Here is a 22,623-nt window from a genome sequence, read left to right on the forward strand (position 1 = left end):
GTCCTAATTATATCGCGACATAACGCGTTTCTCTTCGCGATCGACGCGGTCGAGTTGATACTATACTATGTGCCATTCCCTACCCGAGGGGTTCAACTTGGTTCAACCTCGGGCGGCAGGGGTTCAACTCAGATACCCACCCAAATGCTGTTGATTGGTGGTAGCCACGTGATCGAACAGCAACCTTGAGTCATGTGAATCGCGAAGAACCGCGATTGTGTTCGCGTAGTGACCCTGCGCCCAAGAGCGACATCTTTGCTTGCATTCCTATCTGATGTAGTGGAAACAGTAATATGTATTTCCCGTGGTGGCCAGATCTCCACCCACAACAAGTCGACCTACTCTCCTCGTGATCCGGCATTTAAGAGATATCTAGCGCGCTATGCTCGTCAGTTTAAAAGTCATATCGCGATCACTCCGCACCGACCAATCTTTCCCGGTTCACCGATACCATTTGATTTGTGCTGGCCTGACTCGCTTCCACCTCGTGATAAGACCTGCACCGCTTCCGTTACTCCTAGCCGCACGCGATCCAACTCAACCTCAAAATCTCTTGCCCGGGACTCACTGGCCTGAAGCTGAGCCTGAAGTCGAGAGTTTTCGCTTTTCAAATGGCTGCTCTCGCCCAGTGACTCCTCCAGACGACTCCGTGCCCGGTCGAGGTCAATCCCCAGCTCGCGATTTGCAGCTTCCAACTCGCGGATCTGCGCTGTAAACGATACGGTTCCCTTCTCAACCTGGTGCGGGGGCTATTACGGACTCGTCAGCACTAGCAAGGGCCCAGGGATCAATTTCTCTCACCTCCTCTGCACTGCTCTCCGGATCCGAAGGGGAGCTCTGTAAAGTCAATGGCGTAACGGCCTCGAGCGATCGGCCGAGTTCCTCGCATATAGACCGGTACAGGCGAACGTTCCCACCGCTGAGGCTCGACTGCAAGAGATGCTTGTTGGGCTCGGTCACGGACCAGGCGTATTTGTCCTCGGCTCGTGGCTGGAGACGGACTTGGTTGGGAGCGACGACGAGACCAAGTCGCAACTCTGGAGATTGTCAGCCTCTCCGGTGGACTGGATTCAATCTGGACTTACGGATGTGCGCTGCTAAAGCTTCTCGGCATTTGGTTCTCTCTAATGCGCGCTTTTCGTTGCTAGACATAGCCATTGTAATTATCGGACGGGTGGGAGACGAGTGTCTTCTTTTTATCCAGTTGACTGCCTTATACGACTGCTTTATACCAGACGAAGCAATACTTTAACAACTTTCACCAACCTCGTCGTTTAATCGTCTACATTCTACTGAACAGAACAGTGGAAGAACAGAGCAGTAGTTAAACAGAGCAGTAGTCAGGGTAGGAAGCTGTTAAAAGTAAACACTAGTCAACAAAGAATCAGTTAGATTTTTAGCAACATGTGCTGACCAACGATTAACACCCAACGTTTAACAACAATCTTTAACAAAAAAATAAGAAAGAATATTTCAATTTATTGAATCCGTTTGAGTTTTGGAAAGTCCAAACGGAACACGTTGAGCTACTTATTATGCAGTTCGCTCAAGGTATAATAAATACAGTGGATGACGAAAATCAAATCTGAAGAACATTCCTGCTCGAGTAATGCTTTCCAATACCGAACTAACCCCGACTGAGACAAAGGTTTAATTCCACACCTAGCGCTCTCAACTCTTCCTATATTCCTTAGAAATCTTCTCCGTGACGTGCGGGCGCTTCTCGACGGAAATTTTCGCGGCCTCGGTGAGCCGAACTTCCTCGGTCGCACTGGGGATTTTAAACGATTCTGGACCGTAGGATTTGCCGCGGCGTTCTCCAGAAACCTTACCCTGCTGCTGCAGGGTGGTTGCCTTCGATGACGAAATACCAAGCCGAAAGCTGGTTTCCTCGCGAGCTTTGCCTTTGCTATCCTTCTCCGATGCCATATTAGGGAGCTCGTTATGGATCTGCGTAAAATTAGACTTGCAAGATAGCAATAGATGGGAGACATACTTCTTTCGGTTCAGACCGAGTCGATGTGCTGGGTGTGGAACTAGGTGTGCTCAGTGTAGAAGTAAGTACCCCGGGACACTTGAGAGAGATGAACAATTTCGTCTGTGAGAGTCTCCCTGGGAGAATTAGACAGCTTTTATAACAACGAGGGTGCCGCTCTCGCCATATCACCCCATGGACCTAAGCGCCTTTGCTCCCCGAGGCAGGTTGTAGTCGACCGTATTGGGAAATGGACAGTAGAACTTGAGACAGGCGGTGCCAGGATCTGAGGTGGACTGGAGGAGCATTTGTTCGCTCTAGAAAGTGGATCTACTGGCAGCTTCTCACCTTATAGGGTAGGAGAATTAGCCTTCCATTTTCAGCCTCACAACCATTGGCTATGGTCACAGCCCAATGCTAGACAGGCTTTTGGACTACTGGCATAACCAATTGAATCTTCTGGTCTATAATTAGAGCTTGAATCGGAGAAGGCATTAGCGCCGCGACCAAGTAAGCGCTAAGACAAGAAAGGATGCGTAATGTCTACCAAAAACCAATCGATTATTATTTCGATGTTTCAGAATTTCATGAACGATGTGTCAGAAAGCGCTGAATTGGCTGTCCTATTTACCAGTCAGTGTGTGATATTTTGCGCGACTATTGTTTGAGGAGTCCGCCCTGGAGCCAGGAATTGCTCAATAGAGATTGGAGATTGTAACATGGCAAAAAATCCGGCAGAAAAATAGCGGGAGGTAGGTGTCGGTACAAATATTATAGTAGCTGTATATCCTTAGCGTAAAGTTTTTAGAGAGGTCTAATTAATTTTTATGTAATTGCCATACCTAGTTAGAGATTAGAGAGGGCGTTTAACAGTAAATTATAATTGGTTGCCGCTTACAAGATGTGGAGCATTCTCATGCACCCAGCGAAAGCCAAAGTGGGTGTGATGAAATATTCAGTGTCCACCCCCCCTTTTAAGAGCGCCGCGTCCCCTTCTTCGAATGTCAAGCACCTGACGTATTCTATTTATTGTCCATCCAAACCACAATTACGGAGATGCGGGCTCGCATGTGCTTCGACGATGTCGCGTGGGAACGGAGTGAGGCCATCCAAGACGCTTGGGTACACCAATTGTTCACGGAAGAGACTTTGATGGCAATCGGTAAATTTATCCTGAAACATCGAAGAGGAGTGCCCGTTGAGCTGTGTGATCCAAAAGCTGGGGCTTTCAATGTGTCCTTCAGAATGAAGTTTGAGGACGGCGGTTCTGCAATTATTCGATTTCCCAAACCCGGTGCTACGATGTTTCCCGAGGAGAAGGTGCGCAATGAGGTCGATATAATTAGGTACATTCAACAACATACGACAATTCCTGTGCCGTTTGTCCTGCACTGGGGCACCAAAGAGGAAAATCCTCTCGGACTTGGTCCATTTATCATCATGGAATACATTGACCATGTAATGGACCTGAGCGACGTCCTTAACACCCCTGGGTTTGCGGCTAAGGATCGTCCGGTTCTCGACCCAAACATTGATAACGCCAAACTCGAAATGCTATACGGACAGTTTGCGGATATTTTGCTTCAGTTGTCCACGCTAAGGCTGCCTCGGATAGGATCACTAGCCCAGACTGACGATTTCACCTGGGAGGTGGCTCAAAGACCACTTTCCTATAACTCGAACGAACTTGTCCGTCTAGGGACTCTACCGCGCTCAAAGTTGCCAAGAGCGAACGAGACATTTCAATCAGCGTCATCGTACTTCAATACACTGGCAGATCTTCACCTCGAGCATCTCAAACACCAACAGAACGATGCCGTAGATTCCGCGGATGACTGTCGACGCAGGTGTATTGCAAGATTCTTGTTCCGCAAACTCGCTAGGGAGGGTCGATTCACGACTTCTTCCACGAATTTCGGACCATTCAACATCTGGTGTGACGATCTTCGGCCCTCTAACGTCTTGATCAACGAACATCTTCAAATCGTGGGAGTTGTGGACTGGGAATTCACCTATGCTGCACCAGTGGAATTCTCTCACGCCCCACCGTGGTGGCTGCTTCTTGAACAACCAGAGTATTGGCCGGATGGAATGGAAGCGTGGACGAAGGTGTATGAGCCACGCCTTCGGACGTTCTTGAAGGTGCTACGCGAAAAGGAAGACGCGGCCATAGACCGCAGCAAAATGAAAGATGAACAAAGGCTTTCCGGGCCAATGCAACAAAGCTGGGAGAGCGGTGGATTTTGGGTCACCTATGCAGCGAGGAAAAACTTCGCGTTTGATGCTGTGTTCTGGAAAAAGCTTGATGACCGATTCTTTGGACCCGGAACGAGCACCGAAGACGACCGTTGGAAAGAGCGGATAGGCATTCTCACCGAAGACGAAAGAGCAAATATGGAACAAATAGTCGAGAGGAAGCTTGAAGGGGCGAGAACGAGAGATTTAGCCTGGGAGCCTGATGAGGTGGATCTGAAGATCTTGAGCTAGTACCTGAGATAGGAGTACACGAACCGACTCGGTCTTGAGAAGGCCACCCTTCACCTTTCACCTTTGAATTCACATTCTCCACATCTGTTAATTACTTTCACAAATGTCTTTAGCTACTTTCCACATAGCATGCTTACTTAAAAATATCGATATCTAGCCATGGCTGCAACATAAATAAATTATGGATAATAAGGGATGATGACGTTCACTAAAGATGGATGTTGATTTGAAACATAGTAATGTTCAACTCGACCCGACGTACTCCAAGTGCTCGACACTGACGGACTGGCCTTTATTTTAAGGATCCGTTTGACTGATAATGACACAGATTATTAATTTTGCATCCTCAAATCAGGGAATAGCGGTCCACTATTTGCTTGCGCCGAGGTGGACCATGTCGCTGTCTTGCCACACGTTCGGTTTCTTCACGCATGCGATGCGCGGCTTGAAATACCTCGCAGGATATAGCTCTGTACGATGGGACTCCGCCCAAAACACCCAGAATTCCCAGCCTTGCGACCCTTGAGGCATTCATAATAGCGCATCTGTAGAGAACTTGCAGATCTTCCGGGGAAGCACACTGCGATTCGTTTCCACGGCAAAGTCCGTCAATTTAATCAAAAGCTGGTCATCTTTAGACATGGCTTAGGCTCACCCGGTCAGTTTACCAGCGCAGAACCCTTTCTGGGAGGCTTTCTCAGGATGTCGATTGCCAATTTGGTTTCACAATGTGCAAACCCACCCGGATCCTAAAAGTAGGAGTGCCCGGCCTGCTATTCTTAGGCGGTGAGACTCTTCTGGAAGGAACTGTTGTTGGTCAAAGAAAGATTCGTTTTTCTTTGTACTTGAGGAATTGACTGAGACTATATATACAACAAGAAGGTCGAGTTGATTTTAAATCAACTTGTTCTTCATATAGACAGTGCGGGAACTAATTCCGATGGTGCGGTTTGATTCCTGATTTGCACCAGCCTCATAATCACAACAGGAACGACAAAGAACAGACATGTCGCGAGCCCAGCAATGACCGCAAGATGCAGTATGGACCAAGGCCAAGGATATGTGCATTACTTTCGCTACTGGCCTTTATCACTGGCCCTGCTTTCAGGATCTCATCGACTGGGTTCAGAGGAGCCAGAGAGACCGACGATGACGACAGCTAGCCAGGCAACTGAGAGCCATTCTGTGACGCTGGGGATATGCAGTATAATATCAGCTGGGGGTGAACAGAGCGGTAGATTTAGCCTGGAGGGTATACCGGCAATTTGCAGATGTGAAGCAAGCCGGCGCAATCAGAGACGAACAAAGCTCTCTAGCAGAAGAAGACCTGGACGTGACGTGATGCACAGTGACTCCCTTAGGGAAGTAGTGGGATAATTGACCCAAATCAACACGATGTCACTGTGGGCTAGATCATCTCGATGGTTCTTGCTCCTATACGACAGCCATTACAGAGGGAGGTGCGACAACGAGCTGGACGTCGGATCCAACGGCATCTACGGAAAATGAATGGGAGGGTGCGTCAGTTGAAAACCGAGGCACTGCCGTAGTGAGGGCGGATAAGAAGTAATAGGGGTGGCGAAGAGTGCAAGATAGAGGAGTTGAAGAGAGGAACGAAGAAAAAAAGGCGATCGAAAAGGCGAGGTCGGGTTAAAACTAGCGTATCGAGGCACGAAACCCAAAAAGGCAAAATTAACCCGAGAAGATGGTTTGATTCCAGCCGACACTCTGCCTCCGCTCGCGCCTGTCTCTCCTCTGTCGACACCCTACGGCATCTCAGAGCTGTTATTGTTCCTCAAGCTGACGAAGGAACCCGGAGATTGTGTCCGCGTCGTCCATGCTTGATGCTGGCCGCAGGTATCGTCTCCGAAGATGGGAGTTCAGCGTATAAGATGTCGACATGGCATGACTTAAGGAGGTCTCACGATGGGGTCACGATGTGTTGTCCCATTTGATTGTCTACTCGGGGCTGGCTGCCACGACTAACCTACTTTAGTCAATTGGTGCCTAAGACACCAGTCATTAGCTAGTGCATTTGTTTTGGACATCAAGCTACAGATGACCTGCTTCAATTCTCCTTTAATGTTTCTGCCGCTTGGCCTGCCGAATGAAGAGCTCCCGTGCCATTTGGGAGGTTTGTGCTTGCTGGGCCTGGAGATGAGGCTGCTGCGCGTGAGGCGGCGGTGCTGCGGGTTCCTGGGGACCATGCTGTGTGCGAGATGGGAAAGTCTGCGTGTCTGCTTTCTGTTGCTCGTGAATAGACAATGAAACTGCAGGGTCTCGGGCTTCGACCTGTCCGCCACGGACCGTGGTCTCGGGCGGATACCCATAGAAGGCTAACCTCTGGTTTAAGGCAATTATGGGAAAGTACTTTTTCGAGCAGTCTAAGTCGGCAAACACCGCGACTTTGTGACGCTGCGATACCAGCTGCTCTAGACAGCCGCATAAAGTATGTCTATCCGCACACGTGGCTAGGGCAGAAGTATTAGTAGGCGTTCGTTCTGTGAAGGCACGATTTGAACGTCTCGCGCTGACAGAGACCTACCTGCCTCCCCGTGTAGCAGTTCTGACCGCGCAGTAGTACACCTTTCTTCATGCAACACGACATGGTATGCTAGCTGAGACCAACACGATTTCCGAAACGACTCCGCCTCGTTGTCCTCCTATGATATCACTAGCCCCTTGACCGGAAATAGTTGCTTCGACGTGATGCTATGGGGCATATACCGGAGACGGTATCGGATCTGCCGTATAACTCCATTTTTAGTCGTCCTTGATATAGGAGCAGCCCGGAAGATTATGGGGAGCGCCTTCCGTATGAGCTCCTCAATAATGTGATCGCAGAAGAATGGCGCGTAGGGCCCGGCTATGTTTGGCAGTGCATCGCGATAAGGGTACCTGCGGTGCGTGGCATCAAAATCCAACCACCTGTGGTGGATCTTGAGTACTTGTTGCTCGAGGTCGAAGAAAGTATCGATGGTGCTATTGTGAATGTGGATAAAGAAAACTCTGATATACTTCGTGTTCTCGGATAGAGCCATACACGCTTTCAGGACCCTCTGGACCGTCATTGAGAAAGAGGAGTTAGAAGGCGAACACACTGGGGCGTTTTTGAATAAGATGATTTGCTCTTCCTCTGCGGTTCTGATCGCAGAGTCTGATCGGATTAAGTCCCACAGCGATTCTGGGATTTTAACTGGCTCCTTTCCCAACACATCACGAATCACGTCCACATCCTGCTCACTATCAATCTCTGGGTTTATGAATGGGCCAATAGTTGTACTGACCTTGGCGTGGTATGTCTCACTATAGTATAATAGCTTCCTGTTTGCCCCTTATAGACGATGTTTCCAGATCAGAGACCTTGTGGGTGCTTCTAGGAGACGTCCTGCCAGTTCTATATCTGGCGCCTGCGGGAAGTCCCGCAGGAGATTGACGTAGAGAGGAAGCGCAGACGCTTTATCTTAGCCGATAGCGCCCTCCTATATCCGCCGCACGAGATTAGCTTCGTCCTGCTTGTCACTCGATCTCTGCCAGTCACGATTCACCGTCCGCGTTAGGAAATTATACCTAAGCTTATAGGAGCTGGTCTCTAAGCTTGACCCTGACAGAAGCACCCCCTTGAGATAGACTTTGCCGCGGAACTTTTCGTCGAGAATGATGTCTCCAACTCCTGTTTTAATGATATAGGAGGGGTAAGAAAATCCACGAATATCGAGAGAAATCTCCAGCCATTGCTTGAATAGTTCCAATGAGATCTTCTCCCGCTTCTTGTTGCGCTCTGGACCGATCGTGATCGCGACGTCTCTCTCGACGCGCGAGCGTAATTGGGCTATGTCACTGGCTGGGTCCGTAGGGAGGCTGGAGTTGGCGTTTCTGGATAGGCGTATGACACAGGACACCTGAGATCTCGATGGTCCGCGGGCGCGGAAAGTCCAGTCGCAGCCACCCGCAGCCATGTGCATTCGGTAGCCGTTCTGAGACATCACCATAGCAGCCAGCTTGAGTCCTTCACCCCGGCATCCTGCGAGATAGGGGCTGCCCTCCTTCGAAGTTTGCCCCAGCTGAAGATCATCTGGCCGAAGTGAAGCATATGGATTAGCCAGAATCACACGCCCTGCTTTTTTCTCATATTTGATGAATCCCAAGGCTCGGCCGTGTCCATGCAATGCAGACACAGACGGGTCCGGTACAGCAATATTCGAAATTGGCTTCCATGTTTTACACAGGGAAACTATCTCAAGCCCCACCGCCAAGACGATCGTGAAACCGCCTAGGCCAATTCCAGCTAGGCTACAGATCATCCCTACTCATCAGAATGGAAATGTAAGATACCTGACAATACTTATACGTCGAGGCCGTTGAATCTTACGTCTCGCTAATCCGCTTTCGCGCTTGCTGTCCTCATCTCCCGCCCCGAGCCCACGTTATTGCAGCTCACACCACCTTAACCCCCTCCACGAGACAGACACGGCACAGAATGGCTCCCAATCTGCCTTCTTCTACTAAAGAATTTATTCGCGATATGATCTTGAGCAAATCACTGACCACAACCCAGATCGCTGATGCCGCTGGATGTAGCCCGCGTTCCATCACCACCATCCGCAGCAACCTGCGGCAATTCGGTGATACTAGAGCCCCTCCTATTCGAGCAGGCCGACCCCGTAGTGTCACACCGCTGATGCTGGAGGCTCTGTGCGACCATCTGCTAGAAAAGCCTGGTCTCTACCTCGACGAGATGGCCCTTTTTCTGTGGGATGAGTTTGGCACATACACGACAACCTCTAGCATCAGGAGAGCGCTGATCTCCAAGAAATGGTCTAAGAAGACATCTCGACAGAAAGCAAGGGAACGAAATGCCGATATACGAGATTGCTACCTACATAACCTGTCTGAGTTTCGGTCGTATCATCTGGTGTATATCGACGAGTCTGGGTGCGACAAACGGATTGGCTTCAGGAGAACAGGTTGGTCACCGCTTGGGATAGCACCGGTCCAAGTCTCTAAATTCCATCGCGATCAACGGTACCAGATACTGCCAGCATACTCCCAAGATGGGATTGTCTTGTCCCGAGTGTTTCGTGGCTCAACCGACGCATCCGTTTTCGAGGACTTTGTTGAGGAGCTTCTGCAGCATTGCGGGAAGTGGCCGGAACCCAGGTCTGTTTTAGTGATGGACAACGCCTCTTTCCATCATTCTGACCGCATAGAACAAATGTGTTCAGACGCTGGCGTAAAGCTGATGTACTTGCCTCCCTACTCGCCTGACCTAAATCCTATTGAGGAGTTCTTCTCTGAGCTTAAAGCCTTCATTCGGAGACACTGGGTTTTCTATGAAGATAACCCTGAGCAAGGCTTTGATAATTTTCTGGAGTGGTGTGTGGAACGCGTAGGCGCAAGGGGACAAAGTGCAAAAGGGCACTTTAGGCATGCAGGTGTCAACGTTGACGAGACATGATACGAACAACTTGATTAAATATGCCCTTGTCATTTAGAACCTAATATATCTTAATAGACCGAGTCAAGTGGTGAAAATGATGATCATTGATGCATTCTCCAAACTATTCGCGTTATATATAAATTCTCTCTACATCCCTACTTCATAACTCAACAACACTTGTTGCGCAAAATTTCGCCCACTGGGTGATCTCAGATACAAATCGGCGAGCGACTCCCACACTGATACCCTGCTTGATAAAGAAGTCTGGATCTTGATCACTGCGGATCTGCTGGAGATCAAGACCATTTGCAACCGCTAAGTCTCGCGCTTTGCGATATCGTCCTTGAGAATGTCTCGGCTCACCCGTGATTGCTGCCAGTTACTATACTCCTCCACCGCCACATCGTGGAGACCAGGTATATCAATTGGATCAGGAGTAGGGGTCCTCGAGGTGGTCGAGGGGGAAGGGTTTGGGCCATTTACACCGGTCACGACTGATTGCGATGCCTGATTGGGGGGTACAGTGATATTGATTGGTGGGCACATCGACCCAGGCGGAGAGTTAGAATGGCTTTTCTGCCTTGTGGTTCGCTCGTTGTCCTCGGCATAGAGCTGCTCACGGAGGCTGTCCGGAATGTCATTGTGGGTCTCAAATATCCCGCCTTTCTCTGCATATCTGACGAGACTTCTCAGTTGGTGTGTTCGCAGTTTATAGTGTCTTTTCCCCACTGGGTCTTTCCAGAAATATTGGCCTTCGTAGTGGCATGGCGGGCCAGGACATCGCATCATCTGATATACCTCTCGCCAAACCGAGGGCTGCCCAGAGGCGTCTTCGGCATTAAGTTGCGCGTCTCGGTCGGCGAGTATCCGTTTAGTGACCGAAGTTTTCCCTCTTTTGTCGGTCCTCGACAGCGGGGTGCTGTCTTCGATATAGTTCACGGAAATTTTAAGCCGTAGCTCCTTACCCTGGCGATATAGACTGGCCCACGTAAGCAGCTGCTTTTCTATGGCAGTCCAGTCCATGTTCGTGCTGTCAAAGCGTTTAGTCAGGTCGCGCTGAGATCGGTCGTTTACAGAGACCACAACGGTATTATCGTCCGGTCTTACCCGGCGGTCGCGGGAGATCTTGTCTCGTAGGATTTCATATGCTCTGGCCTGGATCTGTGGCCAATAAAAGCTTGGCAATTGAAAAAGATCTTGCTTAGTATCCTTCGCTACGACCCGACGGTTGAGAGTGACCCTCCACTCGATTAGGTATTGGATACAGTCTGACGGCTGTTCACCCGAAGTTCCTACTTCATGTTCCACTCCTTCTTCAAAGCCCAGTAGATCAGGCTATATCTGACGTAATGGGGACGAGCGTTCATCGGCCGCTTGCTCGGGGTCCGGTGAAGGACAACCCACAGAGGGAGCCCGTATTGGACTAAGAAAACCGGGAGTTGGGGCATGCCGGGGGGGTCCCATCCCACGGCCGTAGGTACTGAGGTCGAAAGGTGTCTTCATCGTCAGAATCAGAGAAAGCCATTTGCCCTAGGCAGCAAATGCCACTGAGGAGCCTAGTGATAGCGCCATTGAGTGTCAGCCTACAACAGAGTAAAGCCAACGAGCGAATGGGAGGGGACTGCAGCTGACAAGACGAGCAAAGGAATGAGTAAGAGCATGAATGCGCGACTGGGTCAAACAAGCGTTCCTGGTAGTGAGTAACGAGCGTGGGTTGTACAGTATACTGTAAGAAAGTGTTTGGACCATGGATGGGAGTGGGTGGATTTGAGATCCCAAGCAACGGGTTCGGGTGGTTTGGATTGTTTGCACAAAAGTCGATCATTCTAGACTACGGTTCCCTTAGGCGCTCCCACCAGTTGTTGCGCCCGGGAACTGGATTGTGCGTCACCAAGTGGCTTGCCACTGAACAAAGACCGACACCTCTATCCTGTCAAACAGATTGGTAATTTAAGCTCATTTCATTCAGCTGGGAGTCCATTCGCTCGGTCCTATACGCTACAGCTAGTTGTTGAAGAACGCATTAACATCAAAGCCTTTGGCCATTCCCACAACCCCCCTTGCCGTGGTTTGTGGCTTTGACATTGTGAATTTCCTGGCGAACCTTTCCGTTGTCCTCGTCGCAATTGATGAGACCGACAAGAAGCCTTCCGCCGTCACTCATGTCGACATTGGTGATCGTTTGCCCCGTCCGCACGTGGCGAGCCTCCGCGAGCAGTTCTTCTAAGAGCTTTCGAGAATCATCTAGTGCAGCACGTTGATCTTGGAGTTGCTCAATCTCTTCGGCGCTATCTTGAGGGTCATCCAAGAGCCGCCCTTCTGTGATCTTCTGCAAGGCCATTCCCGCCACGGCCTTTTGTTTGTCAATCTCGATGATCTCCTGAGCGATCTCTATTTCCTTGATACGGAGGTCTCTTTGCATTGTTTTAGCGGTGGGGTCCGACGTTGTGGTCGAGAGCCTGTAGAGCTAGTGAGCCTATGTCTGCTGATTAAGCCAAACATGAATGCGGAAAGAAATACATACAAGATTGCGGTGCTGACTGCTGTGTTCATGGTAGATTTGTAGCGGTTGAGCTGCTCACATAAAGTCTTAATAGTTCGTTCAGCGAACAAGCCAACACGGACACGATCCCACACGTGCATCTTTTCACCCGAGCGATTCGTCCACCGTGCTATCTTTTTGCGAAACTCATTGCAGGCTTTTTGGCAATGCGTGATAGCCAACCGCAGCGTCGTCATCACATCGGGCGTGAGGTGTTCAAGCTGAGAGTTCTTGTGTGCATTATTCAAGGCCAGAAGAATGGCCCACAGCCACCAGCTCGTCCCTGAGACTAGCTATCACATCTGGTGCATCTCTGATAGCGTTGATCTCGTGGATTAAAGCAGTAATACTTTTTACCGCTGCTCCAACGATACTTAAAGTGCCGACAGTCAAACTGAATGGATCCATCGTCACAAACGAGTAAGCAAAAGGAAACTCGCTTGAAGGAAATCGTGCGGTTTGAATGCTTTGACACACTTATGCTCTTCTTTCGAATGGCTGTTTTAATGTGGGTGTTCTAAGCCGAACGTAACTATAGATATTGGATGAAACCCGGGGTAGGAGACAAGCCGGCTGGGAAATTGGAAGGCTTATAGTTGAATTACCGCCGAGACTCCTGCGGGCCAAGAATTCTGCCTCGCGAGGGCATAAGGCTTTATCAGCCAATTACAGGAGCTAAGGAACGGTACAGATAACAAGCTTACCGGATAGAGCTGGGCGAAGTTCTAAATTTGGGCTCTACCCCGCTTATCAGCGCAAAGGACTGAACCAGTGGGTCCCTCGTCCCCAATTGGAAGACGAAACGTTTGAAAAGTGCAATTTGCCCGACCCGACTGACCTTTGAGCGAACAAAGCGCGCAGCAATACGAGAATCTGTGCCGAGGGATTCAAAAGTCCCTAATGACTTTATTACAAGACTTTGATGATCAGCCACCTCATCTAGACCTTCAAACCGTCGCTTTGTTTTTTGGAGTACAATCTGCTCGTCTCAGCCTCTTCGAATTTATTATGTCTGGCAATCATGATACGATACTTATGCGTCGAGGAACGACGTCGAGAGGTCCTATTACCCAGTATATTTCTGGAGTGAGCGCAGAATCAGGTGGAAAAGTTTTCGCAGGATACGTGGACAATAGTAACAACAGCGAATACTATGGTGGGACCCACTACCACCAGCATCCTGGTAAGTTCTTGGGAAAGAAAATTGACCGTCGCATTAACCATGGCAACCTTAGACCGGCCCGGAACTCCCCCAAGCCCCTTATCGACCGTCCCGTTCCGTCGCGACCCAGACTTTGTCGACCGTGGAACGCTACTTGATCAGATACATGAAAAAGGCTCTATACCGGGATCTCGGATCGCACTTCTCGGCCTAGGTGGCGTTGGGTGAGTTCAGAAAGACAGCGGATTTACCAATGCTAATAGCTTAGAAGAAAATCGCAACTTGCTATCGAATACTGTTATCGAGTTCGAGATCAATCGCCCGACACATGGGTTTTCTGGGTCCATGCGAGTACTGCGGCACGCTGCGAAGGAAGCCTCCGCGACCTTGCCGACCGCGCCAAGATTCCCGGGCGCCAGCACCGCAACGCTAATATTTTCCAACTCTTCGGGAACTGGTTACAAGATGGAAAAATCGGAAAATGGATTCTTGTCCTGGATAATGTTGATGATGACGAGCTCCTTCGCAAGCCATTAGTAACTCGTACAGACACACAGGAAAACGGCCAGAACCATGTCTTGACACAGCCACCGCTAAGGTACCTTCTCGGAATCTCGAATGGCTCTATTATTATCACGAGTCGCAATAAAAGGGTAGCATTGGAAATCGCTGGCCAGACGAAGGGTCTCATTGATGTGCAACCGATGAACATGGCCGAGGGGGTCGATCTAATGCAGAACAAGCTACAGTCCTATACTGAGAGAGCGGACGTGGTTCAGCTAGTGGAAGAACTCGAGTACATGCCACTCGCGATTGTGCAAGCGGCTAGCTATATCACTCATCGTTCGCCCCGTTGCTCAGTAGCGCAATATCTCGACAAGCTTCGACAGAGTGATCGACACGCGGCGAAGCTCCTGAATCACGAGGGACTGAACACTTACCGAGACTGTGAGGCAAAAAACTCTATTCTTCTGACATGGCAAATTTCGTTCGACCATATCCGACGAATAAGACAGAGTGCGGCTGATGTACTTTCCCTAATGAGCTTTTTCGACTGGCAGGGAATCCCAGAGGAGCTTCTACGGGTTCATGGTATTGAAAAAAACCATGAAAATTCGGGTTCTTCAGGGGAAGTTGCGAACAGCTCCAGTGCAGAGGACACAGATAGTTCGTCCGAATGTGACCTAGACGACAATTTTGAGATCGACATTGCAACTCTCCGAGACTATTCCTTCATTGCTATCAGTCAAAGTAGCACGGTATTCACGATGCATCGGCTAGTGCAGCTCACGGTCCGCATGTGGTTGAAAACCCATGGCCAGGCTGAGGGGTGGAAGGAACGATTCATTAACAATCTAGATGCTGAGTTCCCGACCGGCGAATACGCAAATTGGGAGAAGTGCCGGTCACTCTTTCCACATGTTAAGTCAGCTGCGTTACATCGACCAAAATCGCAAGACTGTCTACGAAGCTGGGCTGGGTTACTTTACAGGGGGGGCCTGGTATGCGAAAGAAAGTGGCAATATCCCTGATTTGCGGGAAATGGCATCTACGTCGAGAAAGCAGAGAATAAAGATATTAGGCGTGGAACATGAAGACACCCTTGATAGCACTGCGATGTTAGCAATAGCTTACCGACTTGAGGGCCAGTGGAAAGCGGCGGAGCAGCTCGAGGTGCAGGTCGTGGAGGCTCGCAAGACGAAGCTCGGCGTCGATCATCCTGACACGCTGACGAGTATGGGCAATCTGGCGTCGACGTATAGGAAGCAGGGCCGGTGGAAAGCGGCAGAGCAGCTCGGGGTGCAGGTCGTGGAGGCCCGCAAGACGAAGCTTGGCGCCGACCATCCTGACACTCTGTCCAGTATGAACAATCTGGCGTTGACATATTCGAACCAGGGCCGGCGGAAAGAGGCGGAGCAGCTCGAGGTGCAGGTGATGGAGGCTCGCAAGACGAACCTCGGCACCGACCATGCTGACACGCTGACGAGCATGGGCAATCTGGCATCGACATATAGGAAGCAGGGCCGGTGGGAAGAGGCGGAGCAGCTCGAGGTGCAGGTGATGGAGACTCGTAAGACGAAGCTCGGCGTCGATCATCCTGACACGCTGACGAGTATGGGCAATCTGGCGTCGACGTATAGGAAGCAGGGCCGGTGGAAAGCGGCAGAGCAGCTCGAGGTGCAGGTCGTGGAGGCTCGCAAGACGAAGCTTAACGCCGACCATCCTGACACGCTGTCCAGTATGAACAATCTGGCGTTGACATATTCGAACCAGGGCCGGTGGGAAGAGGCAGAGCAGCTCGGGGTGCAGGTCATGGAGGCTCGCAAGATGAAGCTCGGCGCCAACCATCCTGACACGCTGTCCAGTATGAACAATCTGGCGTTGACATATTCGAACCAGGGCCGGTGGGAAGAGGCGGAGCAGCTCCAGGTGCAGGTTATGGAGACGAGCAAAACCAAGCTCGGCGCCAACCATCCTGACACGCTAACGGGCATGGCCAATCTAGCGTCGACGTACCGGGAGCAAGGACGGTGGGAAGAGGCGGAGCAGCTCGAGGTGCAGGTGATGGAGACTCGCAAGACGAAGCTCGGCGCCGACCATCCTGATACGCTGACCAGTATGGCCAATCTAGCGTCGACGTTCTGGAACCAGGGCCGGTGGGAAGAGGCCGAGCAGCTCGAGGTGCAGGTGATAGAGGCTCGCAAGACGAAGCTCGGCGCCAACCATCCTGACACGCTGACGGGTATGGCCAATCTAGCGTCGACGTACCGGGAGCAAGGACGGTGGGAAGAGGCGGAGCAGCTCGAGGTGCAGGTGATGGAGACTCGCAAGACGAAGCTCGGCGCCGACCATCCTGATACGCTGACCAGTATGGCCAATCTAGCGTCGACGTTCTGGAACCAGGGCCGGTGGGAAGAGGCCGAGCAGCTCGAGGTGCAGGTGATGGAGACGAGCAAGACGAAGCTCGGCGCCGACCATCCTGACACGCTGACGGGCATAGCCAATCTAGCGTCGACGTATAGGAAGCAGGGCCGGTGGGAAGAGGCAGAGCAGCTCCAGGTGCAGGTCATAGAGATAAGCAAAACCAAGCTCGGCGCCGACCATGCTGACACGCTGACGAGTATGGGCAATCTGGCATCGACATATAGGAAACAGGGCCGTTGGGAAGAGGCGGAGCGGCTCCAGGTGCAGGTCATGGAGGCTCGCAAGGCGAAGCTCGGCGCCAACCATCCTCACGCGCTAACGAGTATAGCAAATCTGGCGTCCACATATAGGAAGCAGGGCCGGTGGGAAGAGGCGGAGCAGCTCGAGGTGCAGGTGATGCTCGCAAGACGAAGCTCGGCGTCGATCACCCTGACACGCTGACGGGTATAGCCAATCTGGCTCATACCCTTAGGTCATCGGGGCAACAAACAGCTGCTTTGCTGTTAATGGCAAAATGTTTCCAAGTTCGTGACCGTAAGCTAGGACCTGATCATCCGGATACTGTGTCTGCCCAGTCTGCTTTAAACAAATGGCATGGGAATGGTGACTCCGTATCTTCACCTCCCATTGAAGTGCCGACTAAAAACAAAGAGAGTCAATCCTAGTCAGCTCCACAAAGGCCTCAGAGCGAGGGGTTGAAACTGGCCGACATCGTAGGCGCAACATCTTCTCGCGCCTCTTTAGCGGAAAGTAGGGGACCCTCTTTCAATCGCTCTGGAATAGACCTTGGCTTAGTGATCCGCTTTCTAAAGAAATATCAGACTAATAAATTGAATCGAAGATCGCATTTACTGATAAAAAAAACGCCTCCCGTAAGAAGGTCCATGAAATATCCCGTTCAAGTTAAGTAAGAGAGAACCTTGCGACATATTGGCTGGAATGTTTATGTCCGGTGACTACGTCTCCACAGTCAAACCCGCATGCCGGAAATGACCCTCTGCGCTTTCCACTCTTGCACTAACCGTGTCAACACACCATTCGAGGAAGGTATCGAATCCTTGGTCCGGATTTTCCTCGTAGGAATGCCAATATCGCCGAATAAAGGCTTTTAGCTCCGCAAAGAACTCCTCAATAGGGTTTAAGTCCGGAGAATATGGTGGCAAATACACCAACTTCATACCAGCTCTAGAACACATGTGATCTATTCGATCGGAGTGGTGAAATGATGCGTTGTCCATAACTAATACAGAATTTGGCTCGGGCCATTTCCCATAATTCAGGAGAAGCTGCTCGATAAAATCTTCGAAGACGGACGCATCGGTCGAGCCCCGGAACACTCGAGTGAAAACAATGCTATCTTGAGCATAGGCAGGTAGTATCTGATATCGTTGATCACGATGGAATTTGGATACTTGAATCGGCGCTATCCCCAGGGGGGGACCAACCCGTTCGCCTAAAACCTATCCTTTTATTATATCCAGATTCATCCACATAGACAAGGTGATACGACTGGAAATCCGAGATAAAGTGGGAATATTCATCACGGACGTCGAGATTACGTTCCTTAGCCTTGACTCGTGCAGCTTTTTTTGACCAGCCTTTGGATAGAAGCGCGCGACTGATGCTGGACTTCGTTGCCCGAACATCAAACTCATCCCACAGAAAGATGGCCATCTCATCAAGGTACAGAGTGGGCTTTTCGAGCAGGTGATCACAAAGGGCTTCGAGCATAAATGGAGTGATACTTCGTGGTCTACCGCCTTTATTAGGCGGTGCTTTGACGCTGCCGAAGGTTCGTATGTTGGAACAGATTCTCAGGATCGTACGCTTGCTGCAGCCAGCAGCCTGTGCCATCTGCGATACAGACAGTTCTCTACTGCGGATCATGTCATCAATAAGCTCATGCTTTGAAGGGGCCAGGTTAGGCGCCATCTTGGTGTGACCACTTGGGATTAATTGAAGTTCTGCGGATACCAAGAGACGATGGTTTTCGATGTGGGGTATCGAGGTGTCCGTTGTATTGAAGTTACAAGGGGATACACTCTGCTCACGTCCTGGTTCTCTGTGTAAGAAATAAATACACGCTCCACTGACAGGGATACTCCGGAAAAACTCCTCATACATGCTAGCGTATCTTGGCAATTAGGGTTCGAGAAACAATCGAAGAGTGTACGTGGTGACACCAATTTCGGGACGTACTGTACAGTCTGCATCCTGTACATTCCGGAAGGTCGGGATCCTGTAATCTTCGAGTGACCGGTACCTGATCGAAAAGGCGGGAAACGATTTACTTAGCTACGGTTAAGACTATTGTGATACAAATTTGTTGTTGTATACCGAGCGGGAACTAACCCCGGCCCGATAGCGGACCCACTAGCGGGGCCTCCCGAGATTCCTCCTATAAACCCAGAACGCACTACTAAAATATTCTCGGTTAAGGACTTTGAACCACAGATTATCCCTTATAAGAGAAGATAGCCTCGTTAGGGAGACGAGTTCGTTAGTACACTACGGTTAAACCCTAAGTTTGTAGGAGAGTCTATAGGACGAGTGACTACTAAGGAAGTATAGAAGCTATTGGAATATAGACCAATGCTACATAGAAAGATCTATCCTTATATTCAACATATAAGACCAGATTGCATTGATCACGTGACCAGATTTTTCTTCTATCAAAATGATATGTTGACCACTTCTGATTCTGGTCCGCGGCCCTCCCCCGAACGATAGGCGGGACCATTTTCCTTTAGGGGTAAATGGTCCGCCTTCAAGCATGAATGGTCCGTTCCTTCGGGGGTGCTTTCGGGCATGCCTTGCCCGCGGACTTCGACCATGGTCTTCGGACCCCGGTGAACAGACTTCGACCCTCGGTCCCCTTAAGGATAGGCGGACCACTTTCCCTTAGGGGTAAAATGGTCCACCTTTAGGCATGCATAGCCTGATCCTGCGGGGGTGCTTTCGGGGTGGCTTAGACCGTCGATCCTTGACATCATTCTTTTCGCTTCTCTTCGGTTCCCTTCTTTGCCACCTTCATTATGTTGCTGCCTAGTGTTTGTACGTCATTTGTATGTTATTCTAGACGTCATTTCTAGGCTATCCTAGCCTATAAATACGTCCTTCTTGTCTAGCAGATAGAATCAAGTCAGTTCTACTTTCCTGAAGTCAGTTCTACTTTCCTGAAGTCAGTTCTACTTTCCTTAAGTCATTGTCCACTTTCAAAAGTCATCTCTACCTTCTTCTATCCTTCTTCCTTTGATCCTCAGGACTGTGGTTCTGCCTTCGTTTAGGCTATATCTGCTTATAGTCTATCCTACGACCTTTGACCTTCCACCTTTGTCTGGCACTGACTGACCCAGCCGGACTAAGGTTGATCCCACGGACTTAAGGGGCCACGATCTGCTTCGTGGTAGCTTTCCCCTTATATCCCAACAGAAGCTTATTAATACGCTAAAAGATATTATTTACTATTAAACTATACTTATCGAATCTACCTAAAGCGAACTTTAAGAGATTAAATATAATTAGAATATACTCTAAGAGCAAAATAAGAAGCTCTAGGAGAAGGTATAGGCTTTATAAACCTAACTTAAAGTACTCCCTTCGGTACCTTTAGCCAAATTATAAGCCGCTATAATTACTAAGGATAGTAACCTAGCCCCCCTAACGGATCTATTAGCGGCCTAAGAAGAATTAGAACTATATCCGAATTAGCACCTAGCGATCGTTTATAGATCTAAGGGATAATAATAATAGTAATAGTAATACCTTTAAATAATACCTATCTATAGACTTAGCTAATAACTATATCCGAACGGCTTTATTAAGTATACTATTTACGTAAGATACCTAAGTCGCTAGAATTAGTATTACTAAGACCGGATATATAATCTATTTTAAGAATATATTATTAGCCGAAGCGACCTATAATAATACCGAATAGTTAAACGAACTAAGAAATAATATAAAGCTAGTTAAGCCACGATTTAGTATTATTATATACCGTACCCTAACTAAGGACTTTAATCTAGAGAATATAAATTTATAAGTAATTAAGAAAATTATAGAAGAGAACGAATTAATCGATCGAGGATTCCGGATCGAAGAGGTAGCGTAGCTTAAGAAGAAAAATAAGATATTAGGAAAGTTTACGTCGCTTAGGATCTAGTTTAACTTAGCTAAAGGGACAGACTTAATCCTAGATAAAGGGTTCCTTATAGGCTAACGGTATATTAGTAATATAGAACACTATAAGATTAAGAAAAAGAGATACTTTCGCTACTAACGCTTCGGATATTTAGCGTAGTTATATAAGGAGACCCTATAATATAGCTATTATATTAGTTAATATCTACGCGAATACTGCTTACCTAGCGTACGACTATAATACCTTAACTATAGTAATATATACCTAATCGGAGACCGCTAATATCGAACTCTAGCGACTTTTAATCTCTCCTAATATTAGAAACGAAACTATATATACTATAGTTAAATATTATAAAGTCCGGGCCGAGGATAAAAGCACTTATTAATAACTACTAATCTTAAAAGTTAGATATACTTTTAATCTAAGAGCTATTAATAACTACCTACCGAACCTATATAAACTATAGCGCCTAGCGGTTATATTAGCTTATTATTAAGAGCGACGCGACCTATTTCTGTAGCCTAATCTATATTAACCGGAAAGTGTTGACTTTATCCTATTGATAGATCCCTTATAACTATCTAGATATAATAGCTATTAAGATTTAGTTAGCTAATTTATAAATCCTTCTTTTCTTAGTCTATATATTACCGGTTCTACTATATATACCTAATAAGGCCTCGATATAAGGAGTGCTATTAGCGATTTAAGATATTATTTAAGCGACCTCCGTCTCTAAAAGATTTACTATAATAATACTATTATGGGACTTTAACCGATATTACCCTATATAGGGTAGAAACTATATTAAATTACGATTTATCGAAGATATAAGCGAACTTATAGATTTCTTTTAGGTATACGGCCTCTACGGCTACCTCCCCTAAGGTACCTTAACCTTTTAGTCCTTAAGTTATCTAGGAAGAATATCTACTATCGATTAAATTATAATAGACTAATCTAGCCGGCTTATTAAATATTATCTCTATTACGATAATTATGGCTCGGACTACCGAGTAATATATTTAGAATAGAACCTATTGGAATATAGACCAATGCTACATAGAAAGATCTATCCTTATATTCAACATATAAGACCAGATTGCATTGATCACGTGACCAGATTTTTCTTCTATCAAAATGATATGTTGACCACTTCTGATTCTGGTCTGCGGCCCTCCCCCGAACGATAGGCGGGACCATTTTCCGTTAGGAGTAGATGGTCCGCCTTCAGGCATGAATGGTCCGTTCCTTCGGGGGTGCCTTCGGGCATGCCTTGCCCGCGGACTTCGACCATGGTCTTCGGACCCCGGTGAACAGACTTCGACCCTCGGTCCCCTTAAGGATAGGCGGACCACTTTCCCTTAGGGGTAAAATGGTCCACCTTTAGGCATGCATAGCCTGATCCTGCGGGGGTGCTTTCGGGGTGGCTTAGACCGTCGATCCTTGACATCATTCTTTTCGCTTCTCTTCGGTTCCCTTCTTTGCCACCTTCATTATGTTGCTGCCTAGTGTTTGTACGTCATTTGTATGTTATTCTAGACGTCATTTCTAGGCTATCCTAGCCTATAAATACGTCCTTCTTGTCTAGCAGATAGAATCAAGTCATTTCTACTTTCCTGAAGTCATTTTCCACTTTCCAAAGTCATCTCTACCTTCTTCCTTTGATCCTCAGGACTGTGGTTCTGCCTTCGTTTAGGCTATATCTGCTTATAGTCTATCCTACGACCTTTGACCTTCTACCTTTGTCTGACACCGACTGACCTAGTCAGACTAAGGTTGATCCCACGGACTTAAGGGGCCACGATCTGCTTCGTGGTAGCTTTACCCTTATATCCCAACAGTTATGAGCCCGGATCTCGCTTCCCTTTGATATCTATTGCGGTCTTCTATTGAAGACTAGTCCTTCTGCTGCGGTCTTATACCCGATAGTTATAAGACTTGT

General features: G+C 48.6%; 6 protein-coding genes across 6 annotated transcripts; 2 read left to right on the top strand and 4 right to left on the bottom strand.

Annotated features, from left to right (window-relative positions):
- Window positions 1-372: 372 nt before the first annotated feature.
- Window positions 373-1,158, bottom strand: N7477_008996 (uncharacterized protein; the record flags this gene model as incomplete). Its single annotated transcript, XM_056970657.1, has 4 exons — window positions 373-380; window positions 428-749; window positions 802-1,037; window positions 1,086-1,158. The coding sequence occupies 4 exons, from the start codon at window positions 1,156-1,158 to the stop codon at window positions 373-375; spliced, it is 639 nt and encodes a 212-aa protein (XP_056820689.1).
- A 513-nt stretch (window positions 1,159-1,671) lies between these two features.
- N7477_008997 (uncharacterized protein) lies at window positions 1,672-1,929 on the bottom strand (the record flags this gene model as incomplete). The annotated part of the gene is made up of 1 exon (XM_056970658.1): window positions 1,672-1,929. The coding sequence occupies one exon, from the start codon at window positions 1,927-1,929 to the stop codon at window positions 1,672-1,674; it is 258 nt and encodes an 85-aa protein (XP_056820690.1).
- A 1,102-nt stretch (window positions 1,930-3,031) lies between these two features.
- Window positions 3,032-4,462, top strand: N7477_008998 (uncharacterized protein; the record flags this gene model as incomplete). The annotated part of the gene is made up of 1 exon (XM_056970659.1): window positions 3,032-4,462. One exon carries the CDS (start codon window positions 3,032-3,034, stop codon window positions 4,460-4,462), a length of 1,431 nt encoding a protein of 476 aa, XP_056820691.1.
- A 2,079-nt stretch (window positions 4,463-6,541) lies between these two features.
- Window positions 6,542-8,421, bottom strand: N7477_008999 (uncharacterized protein; the record flags this gene model as incomplete). The annotated part of the gene is made up of 3 exons (XM_056970660.1): window positions 6,542-6,917; window positions 7,190-7,768; window positions 8,033-8,421. The coding sequence occupies 3 exons, from the start codon at window positions 8,419-8,421 to the stop codon at window positions 6,542-6,544; spliced, it is 1,344 nt and encodes a 447-aa protein (XP_056820692.1).
- Window positions 8,422-11,931: 3,510 nt separating this feature from the next.
- N7477_009000 (uncharacterized protein) lies at window positions 11,932-12,324 on the bottom strand (the record flags this gene model as incomplete). The annotated part of the gene is made up of 1 exon (XM_056970661.1): window positions 11,932-12,324. One exon carries the CDS (start codon window positions 12,322-12,324, stop codon window positions 11,932-11,934), a length of 393 nt encoding a protein of 130 aa, XP_056820693.1.
- Window positions 12,325-13,666: 1,342 nt separating this feature from the next.
- Window positions 13,667-17,196, top strand: N7477_009001 (uncharacterized protein; the record flags this gene model as incomplete). The annotated part of the gene is given in 4 exon segments (XM_056970662.1): window positions 13,667-13,830; window positions 13,878-15,011; window positions 15,034-16,924; window positions 16,939-17,196. The coding sequence occupies 4 exon segments, from the start codon at window positions 13,667-13,669 to the stop codon at window positions 17,194-17,196; spliced, it is 3,447 nt and encodes a 1,148-aa protein (XP_056820694.1).
- Window positions 17,197-22,623: the final 5,427 nt, after the last annotated feature.

Source organism: Penicillium maclennaniae (genome assembly GCF_028827695.1).
Source record: "Penicillium maclennaniae strain IBT 15551 chromosome Unknown utg000007l:1.0-4884863.0:1.0-4888362.0, whole genome shotgun sequence".
In the NCBI taxonomy this organism is placed as follows: Eukaryota; Fungi; Ascomycota; class Eurotiomycetes; order Eurotiales; family Aspergillaceae; genus Penicillium; species Penicillium maclennaniae.